Genomic DNA, 16,861 nt, shown 5'->3' with positions numbered 1-16,861 from the left:
GCAACGGGCTCACACCGCGGTAGGAGGTTTCAATGAGACTGCTGCTCAGAACTGGACCTCATGGGCGGACACGATGGACACCCGTGGGCAAGAGGCCTGATTTCAAATCCTGACTCGGATCTGGCCTGTCAGGAGGGGAGCCACCTAAGCTGGCCCGTGGGAGCTGCCAGTGAGACGTGCGCCCCATCTCAGAGATGGGCACCTACGCCCAGGCCTGCCGTGGGGAAGCCAGCTCTTAGGGCATGTTATCTGAGGAGGAGCAGCTCTTTTGCACCTGTTAGCCTAATGGTTCAGGCACCTGCCTGGGCTGGAGGAGATCTCCCAGTTCATGCCACCACCACCCACCCATGGGGAGAAGGGATTTGAACAGGGATCTCCCAGTTGCGGCTCTAACCACTAGGCTACAGGATCTCCTGACATGGGGCTTCCTCTGTCTCTCCTGTTTCCACCATGGATAAGTGATGAAAATCTGAGTGGAGCTGGATTCTGGGTATCCCACATCCTGTGTGTGTCCTGTAATCCGCAAGTTAGAGTCCTCTTGCCCTCTGTACCACACTGCGGCTTCCTGAGGGTTAGAAATTCTTTGCAGAGCATCAATTCACCTGCTTTCTTCTCTGTTTGCAGAGGCATCAGTTGGACCATCTGCCAGGAAAAAGACAAGAGTCATGGCCAGGGCTAAAACTTGGATCCTGACCTTGGTTGTGTTGCTCTTCTCTGGGACGTGGGGCACAGTGGGTAAGTACCAACCATTCCCCTACACACACACACACACACACACACACACACACACACACACACTCCCCCAACCATTGGTTGTTACACACACACACACACACAGAGTCCCCCACCCATTGGTAGTTACTGACATATTAGAAGGTCCCACATTTTCTCACTTCCCTTTGGACTTGGTTGATTAGAAAGAATCCACCGCCCAAGGCCGTGTTGCGTGGGGGAGGAGGGTGGTGCTGACAAGGGTGTGCCTTGGCAGGGCTCCGCTGTGTGTGTGAATAGTGTTGTGTGGGTGGGCTCTGCGGAGTGACTGTCACTCTGCGGGGGTCCCATGCAGCGAGTGGGAGATGTTGCGCACTCCGTAGGCTGTGACTGGTTAGTAAGATCTGGCGTTGCTATCGTTTACTCACAGCCCTGGGATCTGATTGGCTGGGGAGGGGGGGGCGTGTTACATGCTGAGAGGTAAAGGCAGCAGAGGGAGCTCCGTGCTGGCAGTGTGAGGCACAGGACGGCCGGGCTACCAGAACACCCTTCTGGGCCCCTCGCACATTTTGTTTGAAATCTCAGAAGCCGGTGTCAATTTGCCCCAGCTGTGACCAAACCTGGATCCCACTTCCTGGGCTCGGCGCCCACCTCCCCTAACAGCTGCCACTCACGCTGTGCCACCCAGCCGGGCTCGGCACCCACCTCCCCTAACAGTCGCCACTCCCGCTGTGCCACCCAGCCGGGCTCGGTGCCCACCTCCCATAACAGCTGCCACTTGCGCTGTGCCACCCAGCCGGGCTCGGCACCCACCTCCCCTAACAGCCACCACTCGCGCTGTGCCACCCAGCCGGGCTCGGCGCCCACCTCCCCTAACAGCCACCACTCGCGCTGTGCCACCCAGCCGGGCTCAGCACCCACCTCCCCTAACAGCCGCCACTCCCACTGTGCCACCCAGCCGGGCTCGGTGCCCACCTCCCATAACAGCCGCCACTCCCGCTGTGCCACCCAGCCGGGCTCAGTGCCCACCTCCCATAACAGCCGCCACTCCCGCTGTGCCACCCAGCCGGGCTCGGCGCCCACCTCCCATAACAGCTGCCATTCGCGCTGTGCCATCCAGCCGGGCTCGGCACCCACCTCCCCTAACAGCCGCCACTCCCACTGTGCCACCCAGCCGGGCTCGGTGCCCACCTCCCATAACAGCTACCATTCGCGCTGTGCCACCCAGCCGGGCTCGGCGCCCGCCTCCCCTAACAGCCACTACTCATGCTGTGCCACCCGGCCGGGCTCGGCGCCCACCTCCTGTAACAGCCGCCATTCGCGCTGTGCCACCCAGTCGGGCTCGGCGCCCGCCTCCCCTAACAGCCACCACTCCCGCTGTGCCACCCAGCCGGGCTCGGTGCCCACCTCCCATAACAGCTACCATTCGCGCTGTGCCACCCAGCCGGGCTCGGCGCCCGCCTCCCCTAACAGCCACTACTCATGCTGTGCCATCCGGCCGGGCTCGGCACCCACCTCCTGTAACAGCCGCCATTCGCGCTGTGCCACCCAGCCGGGCTCAGTGCCCACCTCCCATAACAGCCGCCACTCCCGCTGTGCCACCCAGCCGGGCTTGGCGCCCACCTCCCATAACAGCCGCCACTCCCACTGTGCCACCCAGCCGGGCTCGGTGCCCACCTCCCATAACAGCTGCCATTCGCGCTGTGCCACCCAGCCGGGCTCGGCACCCACCTCCCCTAACAGCCGCCACTCCCACTATGCCACCCAGCCGGGCTCCGTGCCCACCTCCCATAACAGCTACCATTCGCGCTGTGCCACCCAGCCGGGCTTGGCGCCCGCCTCCCCTAACAGCCACTACTCATGCTGTGCCACCCGGCCGGGCTCGGCGCCCACCTCCTGTAACAGCCGCCATTCGCGCTGTGCCACCCAGTCGGGCTCGGCGCCCACCTCCCATAACAGCTACCATTCGCGCTGTGCCACCCAGCCGGGCTCGGCACCCACCTCCCCTAACAGCCGCCACTCCCACTGTGCCACCCAGCCGGGCTCGGTGCCCACCTCCCATAACAGCTACCATTCGCGCTGTGCCACCCAGCCGGGCTCGGCGCCCGCCTCCCCTAACAGCCACTACTCATGCTGTGCCACCCAGCCGGGCTCGGCGCCCACCTCCTGTAACAGCCGCCATTCGCGCTGTGCCACCCAGCCGGGCTCTGCGCCCACCTCCCCTAACAGCTGCCACTGGCTGTGACATAGTGGGAGGTAACTTGCTGGGGCCGTGAGTGACCTCCACTGGCTGCTGGCTGTAGCGCGGCCCAGTAGGGCAGGGAATGAGTCACTATGCAAAGGGGGCTCCAAACCTGTCTGACCAGCTACCCCCAGGGAGAGAAACAAAAGAAGGTGGAATGCCACCCCTGGCTGGGGGCAGGGCTGGAAGAGAGTTAGTTAGTCTCTCTCTGGTATAATGGAGGAAGCAGCCTAGGCAACAGGCTGGGGTTTAGGAGCCCAGACCCCCCCATATCAAGGGGGGCTGAGGCATCCTAGGCCTGCCCTGTAACCAGATTACATCTGTGCTGTGCTGTATCCTGGAGAGGCAATAAACTCCCTCTATTCTACTGGCTGGTGGAGTCTGTTCGTGCCATTACGGGGGTGCAGGAGATGGGGGAACCCCAACGCGCTGTCACACTCACGCTGTACCACTCAGCTGGACTCGGTGCCCGCCTCCCCTAATAGCCGCCACTCGCGTTGTACCACTCAGCTGGGCTCGGCGCCCACCTCCCCTAACAGCCGCCACTCGCGTTGTACCACTCAGCTGGGCTCGGCACCCACCTTCCCTAATAGCCGCCACTCGCATTGTACCACTCAGCTGGGCTCAGCGCCCACCTCCCCTAACAGCCGCCACTCGCGCTGTACCACTCAGCTGGGCTCGGTGCCCACCTTCCCTAATAGCCACCACTGGCACTGTACCACTCAGCCGGGCTCGGCACCCACCTCCCCTAATAGCCGCCACTCGCATTGTACCACTCAACTGGGCTCGGCGCCCACCTCCCCTAATAGCTGCCACTCGCGTTGTACCACTCAGCTGGGCTCAGCGCCCACCTCCCCTAACAGCCGCCACTCGCACCGTACCACTCAGCTGGGCTCGGTGCCCACCTTCCCTAATAGCCACCACTGGCACTGTACCACTCAGCCGGGCTCGGTGCCCACCTCCCCTAACAGCTGCCACTCGCGCTGTACCACCCAGCTGGGCTCGGCACCCGCCTCCCCTAACAGCCACTACTCACGCTGTGCCACCCAGCTGGGCTCGGCGCCCGCCTCCTCTAACAGCCACTACTCACGCTGTGCCACCCAGCTGGGCTCGGCGCCCACCTCCCCTAACAGCTGCCACTCGTGCTGTACCACCCAGCTGGGCTCGGCACCCGCCTCCCCTAACAGCCACTACTCACGCTGTGCCACCCAGCTGGGCTCGGCGCCCACCTCCCCTAACAGCCACTACTCACGCTGTGCCACCCAGCTGGGCTCGGCACCCGCCTCCCCTAACAGCTGCCACTCGCGCTGTGCCACCCAGCTGGGCTCGGCACCCGCCTCCCCTATCAGCTGCCACTCGCGCTGTACCACCCAGCTGAACGTGGCCCTGGGGTGTGATGTTTTCACAGGTGCCCAGGAGAACATTCACTGGGAAGTGCAGCGGTACGACGGCTGGTACAACAACCTCCAGTACCACAGGCTTGGCTCTGCCGGTGAGTGCGGGCGTGTGGGAGGTCAGCGCTGGTGGCATGGTAGGGCCAGTGGCTTTGATGTCTCTGGTCACCGTAGTCTCCCTTCTGAATGTGGCTTCTATTGACTTTCAATAAGTGTCTGTGCCAAATTCCCTTAAATATGTGGCTCCTATTGACATTTAACCAGTGTTGGTGCCTAAATCCCTTGGGCACGGGCTGCTGCTGATGTTCAAAGGTGGCTGGCACCAAACTCCGAGAGGCGATTTTTAAAATCCCACGTGCAGTCCCCCCAGAAACGCAAGTGGGCGACGCTTGTGGAACGTTGTTTATTTTGGCCCCGTCTCCACCGGCCAGGGCTTGCCACGAGCGTTTGGGCAGGAGAGCAGCCCCAGTGCCCACCTGCCTTTGCCAGGGTCGTTTATTCCCTTTCCCCAAAGGAAAGAACCTCTCCCAGCCAAGGGACAGCTGCATCTGCAGGGGGCTTTGGTTTTTGTCAGTTACGGGGGGGGGAGTTCATGCTCCTGATGGACTTGGCCACACTAGGCCGAGATGTCTGTGCAATAGTGTGTAGCACACCCAGGCCCCGCTAGGTCTTTCCCAAACACTCCATCTGCCTCGTTCTCTCTCTCCCTTGAGATTTCCCAAGCCCCTTCCGGCCCCTTTCTCCGGATATGCTGCCCAGCACCCCGGGGCCCCATCTGCCCTGTAACCCGTTGCTGTTGTACCCCCAGGTTCCACGCTGCTGCGCCTCCTGCCGGCTAACTATGCCGACGGTGTGTACCAGGTGCTGGAGGAGCCGCACGTGCCCAACGCTCGCAAACTCAGCAACGCGGTTGCACAGGGGCCCTCGGGGCGGCCCTCCGTCGGGAACAGAACCGTGCTGGGCGTCTTCTTTGGTAAGCGTGGGCCGGCAAGGCAGCCTTCGGGCTATTTCTTCACTCCCGTCTTTGTGGTCCCTCTAGATCTCCTCCAACAAAGCCCCTGGTTAAACAGATTTCCAGAGCAAGAAACCAGACTGAGCAGAGCGCTGGGGGGTAGGAAAGGCTAAGCCACGGCCATGCGTAGGCACGAGGGTGGCAATGGGAGGCATGGCAGAGTGGGGGTGGCAACATCTCAGCCACAGTTGTTTGGAAACTTCCTTGTTTTATGATGCACCAATGGTGGACGTGGAGCTGCTACTCCCCAACAGACCCTTGTGTCCCTTACAGGCTCAATGGGGGGTTGGGTGCCTTTGAGACTCACAGCTGGGGCTCCCCTGGCTCCTCCACACTCTGCCTGGGAAGAATTCACTGGACACAGTCACGGCAGCGCAAGCGATTTACCGACCCGTCTCCCGGAGATTGTGACCCATGGAGTGTGAGGGATTCATGTAGCCCTGTACACAGAGGGTTAAAGATTTCCATCCTGAAACCCAGAGGGTGCTGTAGCTGCCGCAAACCCAAACCCTGTCCCCTCCGAAAGCAGAGAGGAAAAGCTACAGAGAGTTCCTGATGCACAAGGAAGCCCATGCACAAGGAAGTCCCTGCCCGGGGAATGGACGTAATGAATAGCCCAAGGCTCTAGCCCTCAGAGAGGACAATGAACTAAACCAAACACAGAAGTTCTAGCCCACACTGTGGAGGGGTGTGACGGGACACAGCACGGCCAGGGAATCTGAGGCCATTCCTCTCGGCAGGGGCGTGGTCAGCTCCTCGCCCCTGCCGTGCGCACCAGCGATTTCTTCCATTTGTCTGAGTCCGGTTTGGAAGCATAATCCCATCAGTATGTCCACACGGGCTGAGCAAACAGGCGGCAGGTTTCCCAGAAGCCAGGGGCCGTCTCGGGGGAACAGCAGGAGGAAATGGGCGTTGATATTATTTCCTTTAGTAACACTGTTTCAAGAAGCAAAGCAAAGACACGCTCACCGGGGCAGTCCCTCTTGCCCGGGGCAGTCAGCAGCGTCCCCATTGTTGGCTAGAGACGTGAATCAATCCATCGAGGTGGGGCCCAGTGCTGGCTGCTGGCAGAGGCTTCGGTCGGGATCTGTTCAATGTTCTCTCCAAGTTTTGAAGGGTAGAAGGGACCGTCCTGACCCTCCTCTCTGATCGCAGGCCAGGGACCCCAGCCAGCAAGTCCTGCAGCCAGCCCATCTTGCCGGGCCCAGCCAGTCTCTCGGGAGGGGGCAGGCGAGACGGGGTGTGCACAGGAATTGCTCTCTGGCCATTTTGGGGGGGGACTTTCTGTGTCCCCACTGATTGAGGGGCCTGGTCCCCGCTTGCCCCCCGGCTGTCCGGGCTGAGGGCTCCTATGCAATACCCAGGAGTGGGAGAACCCGGAAGGTTTAGGGGCCTGGGATGGGCACGTCCCCCAAACTCCCCCGCGGTCCCTGGCCCCTTGGCTCTGCTTTGGGCTAGTTGTGATGCTCAGCACTGGCGATTCCTGTGGGGGGGGGGGGCGGGCCTAGGCCTGTACCACCGGGCAGGGACCCCTCCCCAACCCGCCACGGGCAGCTGAAAGGCTCCCCATGAAGGGGACTGTAATGCTCTGGCTCGGCCTGCCAGGACTGACGCCTCCTTGGTCTTCGCACACCGAGCATCACTCCCAGCGGCCAACCACTCCTCCTGTCCCCTCAGGACCCTGGCAGACCTGGCTCAGAGGCCGGGTGGCCAGGCTCTTCCAAGAACCGGGATAGGCAAGGAGCCAGGCACAGGTCAGGCTGATGACAGTCACGTCTCTAGCCAACTAAGCTGGGGGGAGAGGTAGATACGCTGGAGGGCAGAGATAGGGTCCAGAGTGACTTAGACAAATTGGAGGATTGGGCCACTAGAAATCTGATGAGGTTCAACAAGGACACGTGTAGAGTCCTGCACTTGGGATGGAAGAATCCCAAGCATAGTTACAAGCTGGGGACCAACCAGTTAAGTAGTAGTTCTGTAGAAAAGGACCTGGGGGTTACAGTGGATGAGAAGCTGGATAGGAGTCAACAGGGCGCCCTTGTAGCCAAGAAGGCTAATGGCATATTAGGTTGCATGAGGAGGAGCATTGCCAGCAGATCCAGAGATGTCATTATTCCCCTTTATTCGGCGTTGGTAAGGCCACATCTGGAGTATTGTGTCCAGTTCTGGACCCCCCACTACAAAAAAGATGCGGACGCATTAGAGAGGGTCCAGCGGAGGGCAACCAAAATGATTAGGGGGCTGGAGCTTATGATTTATGAGGAGAGGCTGAGGGAGTTGAGTCTGTTTAGTCTGCAGAAGCGAAGAGTGAGGGGGGATTTGATAGCAGCCTTCAACTTCCTGAAGGGAGGTTCCAGAGAGGATGGAGAGAGACTGTTCTCAGTAGTGACAGATGGCAGAACAAGGAGCAATGGTCTCAAGTTGTGGTGGGAGAGGTCCAGGTTGGATATTAGGAAAAACTATTTCCCTAGGAGGGTGGTGAAGCACTGGAATGGGTTACCTAGGGAAGTAGTGGAGTCTCCATCCCTGGAGGTGTTTAAGTCTCGGCTTGACAAAGCCCTGGCCGGGTTGATTTAGATGGGATTGGTCCTGCCTAGAGCAGGGGGCTGGACTTGATGACCTTCTGAGATGTCTTCCAGTTCTATGATTCTATGATAAGGGGATGGGTTGATGAGAGAACATGATCTTGGTAACTAATTGACCATTCATTTTCAGTGGGAAATATGTCAATGGAGGGATGATAGGAGTTACTATAGAGAATTTCTGGGTGTCTGGCTGGTGGGTCTTGCCCACATGCTCAGGGTTTAGCTGATCGCCATATTTGGGGTTGGGAAGGAATTTTCCTCCAGGGTAGATTGGCAGAGACCCTGGAGGTTTTTCGCCTTCCTCTGTAGCATGGGGCGCAGATCACAGCTGGAGGACTCTCTGCATCTTGGGACCTTCAAAGTATTTGAAGGCTTCAATATCGGAGATATAGGTGAGAGGATTATTCTAAGAGGGGTGGGTGAGATTCTGTGGCCTGCACTGTGCAGGAGGTCAGACTAGATGATCATAATGGTCCCTTCTGACCTTAAAGTCTATGAGTCTATGAGTCTATGAGACAGGCGGCCCTGCTGGGGGGTCTTTGATGAAGGGGCTCTGGGTGAACCCTGAGTCCGGCTGCCCAGCCACACAGAGGGGTCACAGTACTCCACCCCAGGACTCCTCCCGTCCGGAGACCTCAAAGCGTGGGAGGAACCGAGACATCAAGTGACTTCCCCAAGGTCAGCTAGCAAAGCGGTGGCAGAGACAATGTGGGTTCAGCGTGGCCTTTTGCTCAGCATTCCCGTGTTCCCTCCCCCAAGGCACGCTGAGGCCCTCAACTATGTCAAGTTGGAGAGGCCCCGTCGCAGCGCCAGGTTCAGGGGCCTGGGGAAATGTGTATTATTCTGACAGAAAGGGCAATGAAAATGGTACCTCGGCGGGGGTGTGACTAACAACGAGTCGTTTTTCGGTATTTAGAGGCCCCTCTGAGGCCTCCGCTGCCACTTACGTAGCGTGTACCTCAGTCCAGCCCTGCAGCCCCCAGATGCGTCTCCTCCGACCCGCTCAGACTGAGCTCTGACCGGCAGCTGTGATGTTGTGTCCCACAGAACGAGCTTGAATCCCGAATGCGGGGGTGGGGTGGGCAACTGACCACCCGCCCTCTCCCAGCCGCCCGCTCAGCATCCCTGCTTGTGTGTCCCCCAGGTTTCCACGTGCTCGCAGAGACCCTGTCGGTGGAGAACCCCGGCTGCCCGGCTGAGTTCATCAACATCCTCATCCCCCAGCGAGACCCCGTGTTCGACCCCGAGGGCACCAGCGACATGGTCCTGCCCTGCCAGCGCAGCAAGTGGTCTGTGGAGACGGGGCAGAGCCCCAACCACCCCCGAGAGCAGGTGCAGGGGCGGCGCCGCCTTTTCTCTTCCTGTTTTGGCTGGGCGTAGTTCGCCGCCGGCTGTTTGCAGGAGTGTTTCAGACCTGGCTGGGCCGAGGCTGGGCAGGTGCCAACAGGCCTCAGCGACGGGCAGGTGGCTTAGGAAGCAGCGCTGTCCTCGCATGCCCTACTCACCGTGCCCCCCTCTCCAGGACCTGAGAACAGCACAGTTCCCCCAGACGCGCTAGAGCAGGGGGTGGGGAACCTTAGGCCCGGGGACCGGATGCAGCCCCGGTTTGCCTTGATCTAGCCCCCAAGTCTCCTAGCCCTCCCCAGCATGGGGAAGCCTGCGCTGGTGCCCCAGCCCCCCTGCCTCCTCCCCGTGGGGCTGGAGCACACAAAATCTACTAGGCTGCCCCCCCCAGGCTCTGGTGTGCCAGGGGAATGTGGGGAGGGTCTTTCGCCTTCTCAGTCGGGGCCTCGTCCGTGATGGTTTGGTTTGGATTGTTTGCTTCTCACGTGTGTGCGGCTCCCGGCTGGTTTTTCTGTGGGTCAGCAGCCCCCGACCCAGAAAAGGTTCCTCAGCCCCGCACTGGAGAAACATGGCAATGGAATGGACTATGCAGAAGATGCCATGTTGAAAACGCAGTGATTGAGCGAAGCAGCTTCTGCCAGGCCTGCCCCCCCCCACCGCCTTGCCAAGCATTAGCACTGCAGTATAAGTAATTCATCGCAGAGTCCTCTGGGACACTGGCAGCTCTCGCCTGGTCCTCCAGGTGCCACCCAGAGATCCCCATCTCAGTGGAGCAGCCAGGCTGCTATCTCTAGTCTTTACAAAAGAAAGCTCAGCCATGCATGGGTGGCAGGTAATGGAGGCAAGGGAAGGCATTGCTTTCCCCAAACTGTTTTTTACTGCCCAGCCACCCTGGAGGGCTGGGGTCAGCGCGCAGCGGCCTGGTGGCCAGGGAAGGCAGGGACCACACTGCTCTGCCCCCTGGTGGCTGGGAAAGTCTGGGGCCATGCCACGCGGGGTCTTGGGGAAGGGGTGTGGCTTTGGAAGGAAGGGGTGGGGCTTCGGCCATTTATATTTTCCAATGAGGCCATTTTCCAGTGAAAACGTTGGCCCCCGTGAGACGTGAGGCCTGGCTGTGATGGATACAGACTTCGCAAAGCCACAGCAGGCAACGTGGCTCTAGGCCTGAGGGAGCAGCCGCCAGAGGGAACCCTGGTTAGAACCAGCCTCCCAAGAGCAGGCGTGCTGAGGAGAAGTCCAGTACTTCTGTCCCCTGAGGAAAACGCGCTGGGCATCTCGCCGGGCGGGTAGCTGGCCCTCTGCCCGAGGAGCCGAGCTCTGGTCTCTCGCCATCCCCATGCTGACACCAGGAGGCTGCTGATGGTCCCGTTCTCACCCCGGCCCCTGCTTCTCTCCTCAGATCAACGTGGTGACGGGCTGGCTCGACGGAAGCGCCATTTATGGCCCTTCGCATTCCTGGAGTGACGCCCTGAGGAGTTTCTCCGGTGGGAAGCTGGCATCAGGGTCAGAAGCCAGCCTCCCGCAGCAGACCAACGGGAGAAACTTCATGTGGAAGGCTCTGGACCCGTCCACCGGGGAAGGGGGGTCCCAAGGGATCTACGGTAAGGAAGCCTCACGATCCATTTCCCACCTTTCAGCCTCCCCTTTGAGAGGTTATTTCACGCCCTCTCCGGGCTGAGGTCTCCAGCCCATCCTGGATCAGAACCAGGCCCCAGTTCCCCGCGTGAGCCCACCGCTGCGGGAGAGCATGTGCGCCCAAGCAGGGCATCACCGCGGTGCAGGGAGCAAGGGGCTGGCTGGGGAGGCCGGATGCCCCCTGCATCTAGGGAGCCTGCCCACACATGAGCCTGCTTGTTATCCGGGTGTGGTTTGGAACCGAGGCTCAATCGGGCAGCGCCGTGATGAGAAATGTCTCTTAGCACCCGCGGCGCTGCCCTCCGGTACCGACAGACCCAGGCTGCACTGGCCAGTCGCCTAGACTTTAAGGCCAGCAGGGACCATTGGGATCAGGCCCACCCATCCCTCCAGCCCATGCAGCCCTAGGGCAGTTACTGGGTGGCGCCTCCGGGCAGAACCTCCAAGCTGCAGAGTGTCCGAACTTTGGCCCAGTTGCTGAAGCTCCGCCCATTCATGCCCGCAAGTGCACCCTGATTGGCTCCCTATGGGGAGGGAACTCGGCCAGGTGGCCACGCTCAGGGACGGTCCCTCAGAGAAGGTTCCCGTTGGCATAACGTTGCCCAGATCACAGTAAAGCCGGCTCCTGGCAAGCGGTAAAATGCTGGAAAAAACCCCTCGGTGCCCAGCTGGGGAAGGAGCCGGGGGCCCAGCCCGAGAGGGAGAGAAACGCCAGATCATGCCAGGGGGGTGCCAGGAACCCCAGTGTAGGCTGAAGATGCAGTGTAAATTTAAAGCAGCTCCCAGCCCAGCCCAAACCTACTCTCCCCCTCTGATCTCAAATGATCTAGGCTGCTGCTAACAAACCTGCCCGGCTTTTCCTGAAGTCTCTACCCAGCCACCCTTTGCTCTCTGGCCCTTTACGTGGATCGAGGATGCGCCCAGCATCTCCCAGGGCTGCCGGGTCATGGGACGGGGCTTACACCCCGCTGCGGGTGGGACGTGTTCTGACTGTGCATCGCTCAGCGGACACCTGGGTCAGATACCTGACCGGTGTCTAACAGCTTTGTTTGCTCTGCCCTTTGTCCACGAGAAAAGATAAAAAACCATCGGGAAAAAAAATTAATTCAGCCTCTTTTCTTGGTGCACCTTGTGACAATGAGTTTGCTCTGCTCAGGGTTCAAAGGATTTCCCCTTTGCCAGCGCTCAGTGTCTTGCTTTTTAAATCCATCAGCTGCCTCCTTGTTTTCTCGATTTCTCCTGTGCGATCTCTCTTACTCCTCTCCCATATACAGCAAGAGGACTAGAAAATAGTGACTGGTGACCTACAAGAACGAGGAAGGGCTTTTATCTTCTCTTCTCCCTTTCTTCTGTTCCCCTCTGGCTGGCAGACCTGGGCATCGAACACCCTCTATCCAGTTCCAACACACAGCCCTAAGAACACCCCCTCTCCTCCCTCCTGGCAGCAGTCGGCTCTGTGATGTATTGAAAATTCTTGAAAAAGCCTACCTCCCATTTTAAGAGTCAAGGGGTTTCTTGGTTCTTCTTGCAGGGTGGAGGAGGCTGGAGGGAGAGGTGCAGTTTGGGTTTTCAGCAAAGAGTCTTCGAAGAGCTGGCCGAGAGCTAGAATTGCCTCAGGGAGCAGCTCGCTTGTGTCTCTCTGGTTTTGGTTCTTGTGGGGTAGTGTCTAAGCAATCAAGTCATGTTGTGTGGCAAGCCCCTAGCAAGAGCAGATTGTCTTCACTGAACGTCTCTCTGTCTGTGCCCTGCATGTCATGGGCTGCTTGGCGCATGTAGACTTCGGGAATGCCAGAGGGAACGAGAACCTGTTCCTGCAGGCCGAGAGCATCGCCTGGTTCCGCTACCACAATCTCCGGGCCTCCGAGCTGGCCCGGCAGAACCCCGGCTGGTCGGACGAGGACGTGTTCCAGCACGCACGCAAGTGGGTCATTGCCACCTACCAGGTGAGGGGGCCGGGAGCTGCGTGCGGGGGAGGGGAAAAGGGGCTGGCATGAGTGAGAGCCCCAGGGCGACGCTGGCCAGGGCCTCTGTCCCGTGCAAGTTGGGGGTGTGTGCTGATGCCAGCGCCTCTTCTCCCCTTCAGAACATTGTGCTGAATGAGTGGCTGCCCACGTTCCTGCAAATAAATGTCGCCCCGTACCAAGGTGAGCGGGCAGGGTAGGAGGGGTCTGTGGGGAGCAGTGGATGGCCTGGGGAGGGAGGGGCCCTGAGGGGGGCAGTGGGTGGCCTGGGGAGGGAGGGGCCCTGAGGGGGCAGTGGGTGGCCTGGGGAGGGAGGGGCCCTGAGGGGGGCTGTGGGTGGCCTGGGGAGGGAGGGGCCCTGAGGAGGGCTGTGGGTGGCCTGGGGAGGGAGGGAGGGGCCCTGAGGGGGGCAGTGGGTGGCCTGGGGAGGGAGGGGCCCTGAGGGGGGCTGTGGGTGGCCTGGGGGGGAGGGAGGGGCCCTGAGGGGGGCTGTGGGTGGCCTGGGGAGGGAGGGAGGGGCCCTGAGGGGGGCAGTGGGTGGCCTGGGGGGGTGGGAGGGGCCCTGAGGGGGGCAGTGGGTGGCCTGGGGAGGCAGGGAGGGGCCCTGAGGGGGGGGGGCTGTGGGTGGCCTGGGGGGGAGGGGTAGGAGAGGCTCTTCACCCCTGTGCTGGAAGCTGCAGCTCAGAGCTGCTCCTCGTTGCAGGTTACAAGCAGCACGTGGTTCCCAGCATCTCCCCCGAGTTCCTGGTGGCCATGGTGCAGGCCCTGGCGACCATGGTGCCCCCCGGAGTCTACAGGAGGTAGGGGAGCCCTGTGGGGGGTGGGGCTGCCTTCCTGCTGGGCAGGCCTGTGGGCAGCTGGGCCAGGCAGGTCCCAGGGCTGCTCCGCTCCACAAGGAGGGGTCCTTCCCACGCCCCAAAAGACACAACCCTCCAAAGCATCCCCCACCCGGCGCTTCCCTGCCAGCTCCTCACAGCCGGGCTGGCACCGCTGGGCAAGTCTGGGGCCACGTGGGCTCCCTGCTCTGCCTTTCAGAGGCGCCCGGGGCCCCATGTATCTAGCCGGACACCGAGGTGCTGTCTGCACTCTCGGCTGTTTCCTGGGGGCTCAGACTCCAGCAAGCTGCAGAAGCCCCCCTCCCTCCCGGGAAGGGCCGCAGACTTCACCCTCCTCCTGTGTTCCAGAAACGAAACCTGCGATTTCCCAGAGGTGATCAACCTAGACGGCACCAAGTCGCCGGCCTTCCGGCTCTGCAACAGCTACTGGAGCAGAAAGGTACCGGGGGCTGGGAGGGGCCGCGCAAGGGCAGGGCTCCGCTCCAGAAGCAGGAGGGCAGAATTTAGGGAGCCGCTTCTGCACAGCAGGTTCTTGATGTTCCAGGTGCCCCACCCCGAAACTCCGATTGTAAAAATGTCCCTGAAGCAGCTCCCGGCTGTTGTGCCAAGCGCTGGAAAGGCTGGAAAAGGCAGTGAAAACTTCCCTGCAAGAGCTGGGACCTGGCTCAGTGACATAGAATCCCAGGGCTGGAAGAGACCTCAGGAGGTCAGAGTCCAACCCCCTGCCCAAAGCGGGGCCACCCCAACTAAACTATCCCAGCCAGGGCTTTGTCAAGCCGGGATTTAAAAACCTCCAGGGATGGAGATTCCACCCCCTCCCTAGGGAACCCGGCCCAGGGCTTCCCCACCCGCCTAGGGAATGGTTTTTCCTAATATCCAACCTAGACCTCCCCCACTGTAACTTGAGCCCATTGCTCCTTGTTCTGCACCTGTCACCACTGTGAACAGCCTCTCTCCATCCTCTCTGGAACCTCCCTTCAGGAAGTTGCAGGCTGCTCTCAAATCCCCCCTCACTCTTCGCTTCTGCAGACTAAATAAACCCAAATCCCTCTGGGTATGTCTACACTACAAAGTTAGTTCGAACTAACGGACGTTAGTTCGAACTAACTTTAATAGGTGCTACACTAGCGCTCCGCTAGTTCGAATTTGAATCGAACTAGCGGAGCGCTTAGTTCGAACTAGGTAAACCTCATTTTACGAGGACTAACGCCTAGTTCGAACTAGCTAGTTCGAATTAAGGGGTGTGTAGCCCTTTAGTTCGAACTAGTGGGAGGCTAGCCCTCCCCAGGTTTCCCTGGTGGCCACTCTGGCCAACACCAGGGAAACTCTATGCCCCCCTCCCAGCCCCGGACCCCTTAAAGGGGCACGGGCTGGCTACGGTGCCCGTGCCAGGTGCAAGCCTGCCAGCACCCAGCTAGCAGACCCTGCACCTGGCACGGCACAGAGCCACCCACCCGATGCCCCCCAGCCCACCCCCTCTTGCCGGGACCAGGCTGGCGGCTCCCGGGAGCTTGCCCTGGACCGCAAGAGGCGGGCACCTTCCTGGGCTAGTGCGGACATCGTGGACCTCGTCCACGATCTCCGCACTAGGCACAGAAAAGTGGCCGTCTAGGGCAGGAGAGCTGCCAGCCTGGCCACCCAGGACCAGGTGTGCATGAAAATCAAGGGGGTCCACTGAGACCCCCGACACTGAGCCCTGAGCTTACAATGGCCGTACTGGGTCAGACCAAAGGTCCATCTAGCCCAGTAGCCTGTCTGCCGACAGCGGCCAACCCTAGGGACCCTGGAGGGGATGGACCGAAGACAATGACCAAGCCATTTGTCTCGTGCCATCCCTCTCCAGCCTTCCACAAACTTTGGGCAGGGACACCACTCCTACCCTCTGGCTAATAGGACTCCATTGACCCAACCTCCATCACTTTATCTCACTTCCCTTTAAACTCTGTTCTAGTTCTAGCCTTCACAGCCTCCTGCAGCAAGGAGTTCCACAGGTTAACTATTTGCTTTGTCAACAACAACAACTTTCTCTTACTAGTTTCAAGCCTGCTACCCATTCCTTTCCTTTGGTGTCCTCTAGTCCTTCTTTATGGGAACTCATGAAGAACTTTTATGAATGCACCCTCTCCACCCAACCCCTGCTTTTAGAGACCTCTATCCTGTCCCCCCTCCGTCTCCTCTTTTCTAAGCTGAACAGTCCCAGTCTCTGTAGCCTTTCTTCATCTGGGACCTGTTCCCAACCCCTGATCATGTTAGTTGCCCTCCCCTCTTCCAGCCTTTCTCTTCCCCTCTCCCACCTCCTTTTCCCAGTCTCCCCCAGTTTTGTTCAATAAAGACAGAGTCAATGTTGGAAGAAACGTTATCTTTATTTTGTACATCAATAAGAAGGGGGGCTAGGGAAGGGTAAGTGGAAGGAGGTGAGGGAGGAATGGGGTACGAGCCCCCGATGGGGAGGACTGGGCTGGCTCTGCGGGCTTCTGGGGGTGGAAGCTCTCCTGCAGCCCCCCAATTACTCCCTCTCCCCAGATGGCAGCCTGCGGCAAGTGCAGCCGGGCTGATGGCCGAGTGGTGTGATGTGCCCAGTGTGGGCACTCAGGGCACTCCAAGCCAGAACTTCTTTGCAAGCGGGGCACCCCTTAGAACTGTGTGTCCGGGGTGGGGGTCGGGACCCTTTAAGCGCAGCCCTCGGCTAGCCTGAGACAGCATCTCCATGCTCTAAGTCCTCCTTTTATGCCCTGCTGGCACTGCTTCCGGCCATCCTTAAGCCCTGTTCAGAGTCCACTCAATGTGGACTTACTAGTTCGAACTAGCAAAACGCTAGTTCGAACTAGTTTTTAGTTCTAGATGCGTTAGTTCGAACTAGCTTAGTTCGAATTAACTAATTCGAACTAAGTTAGTTCGAACTAACTTTGTAGTGTAGACATACCCTCTGCCTCTCCTCATAGGTCATGTGCTCCACCCTTCTGATCATTTTGGTCGCCCTCCACTGCACCCTCTCCAATGCGTCCACAGCCTTTCTGTAGTGGGGGGACCAGAACTGGACACAATACTCCAGGGCTGTGTCTAGACTGCACCCCTTTTCCGTAAAAGGGATGCAAATTAGACACATCGCAATTGCAAATGAAGCGGGGATTTAAATCCCCC

General features: G+C 59.8%; 1 protein-coding gene across 2 annotated transcripts in view; it reads left to right on the top strand.

The window, feature by feature from the left end:
* The window catches only part of DUOX2 (dual oxidase 2), a 77,046-nt gene that overhangs the window by 36,305 nt on the left and 23,880 nt on the right, over positions 1-16,861 (top strand). For both annotated transcript variants that reach the window (XM_075897466.2, XM_075897468.2), the window contains 9 exons: positions 625-735; positions 4,362-4,445; positions 5,156-5,320; positions 9,089-9,276; positions 10,688-10,889; positions 12,700-12,866; positions 13,007-13,067; positions 13,588-13,684; positions 14,069-14,159. In XM_075897466.2, coding sequence (XP_075753581.2) covers positions 625-735; positions 4,362-4,445; positions 5,156-5,320; positions 9,089-9,276; positions 10,688-10,889; positions 12,700-12,866; positions 13,007-13,067; positions 13,588-13,684; positions 14,069-14,159 — 1,166 coding nt within the window. The remainder of the gene's footprint in view (positions 1-624; positions 736-4,361; positions 4,446-5,155; positions 5,321-9,088; positions 9,277-10,687; positions 10,890-12,699; positions 12,867-13,006; positions 13,068-13,587; positions 13,685-14,068; positions 14,160-16,861) is intronic.

The sequence above is a fragment of the Pelodiscus sinensis genome, chromosome 14 (genome assembly GCF_052426305.1).
Source record: "Pelodiscus sinensis isolate ZL-2025 chromosome 14, ASM5242630v1, whole genome shotgun sequence".
NCBI lineage: Eukaryota > Metazoa > Chordata > Testudines > Trionychidae > Pelodiscus > Pelodiscus sinensis.
Note: the sequence above shows the minus strand (reverse complement) of the source record. Positions and strands in the feature narration are given on the sequence as shown.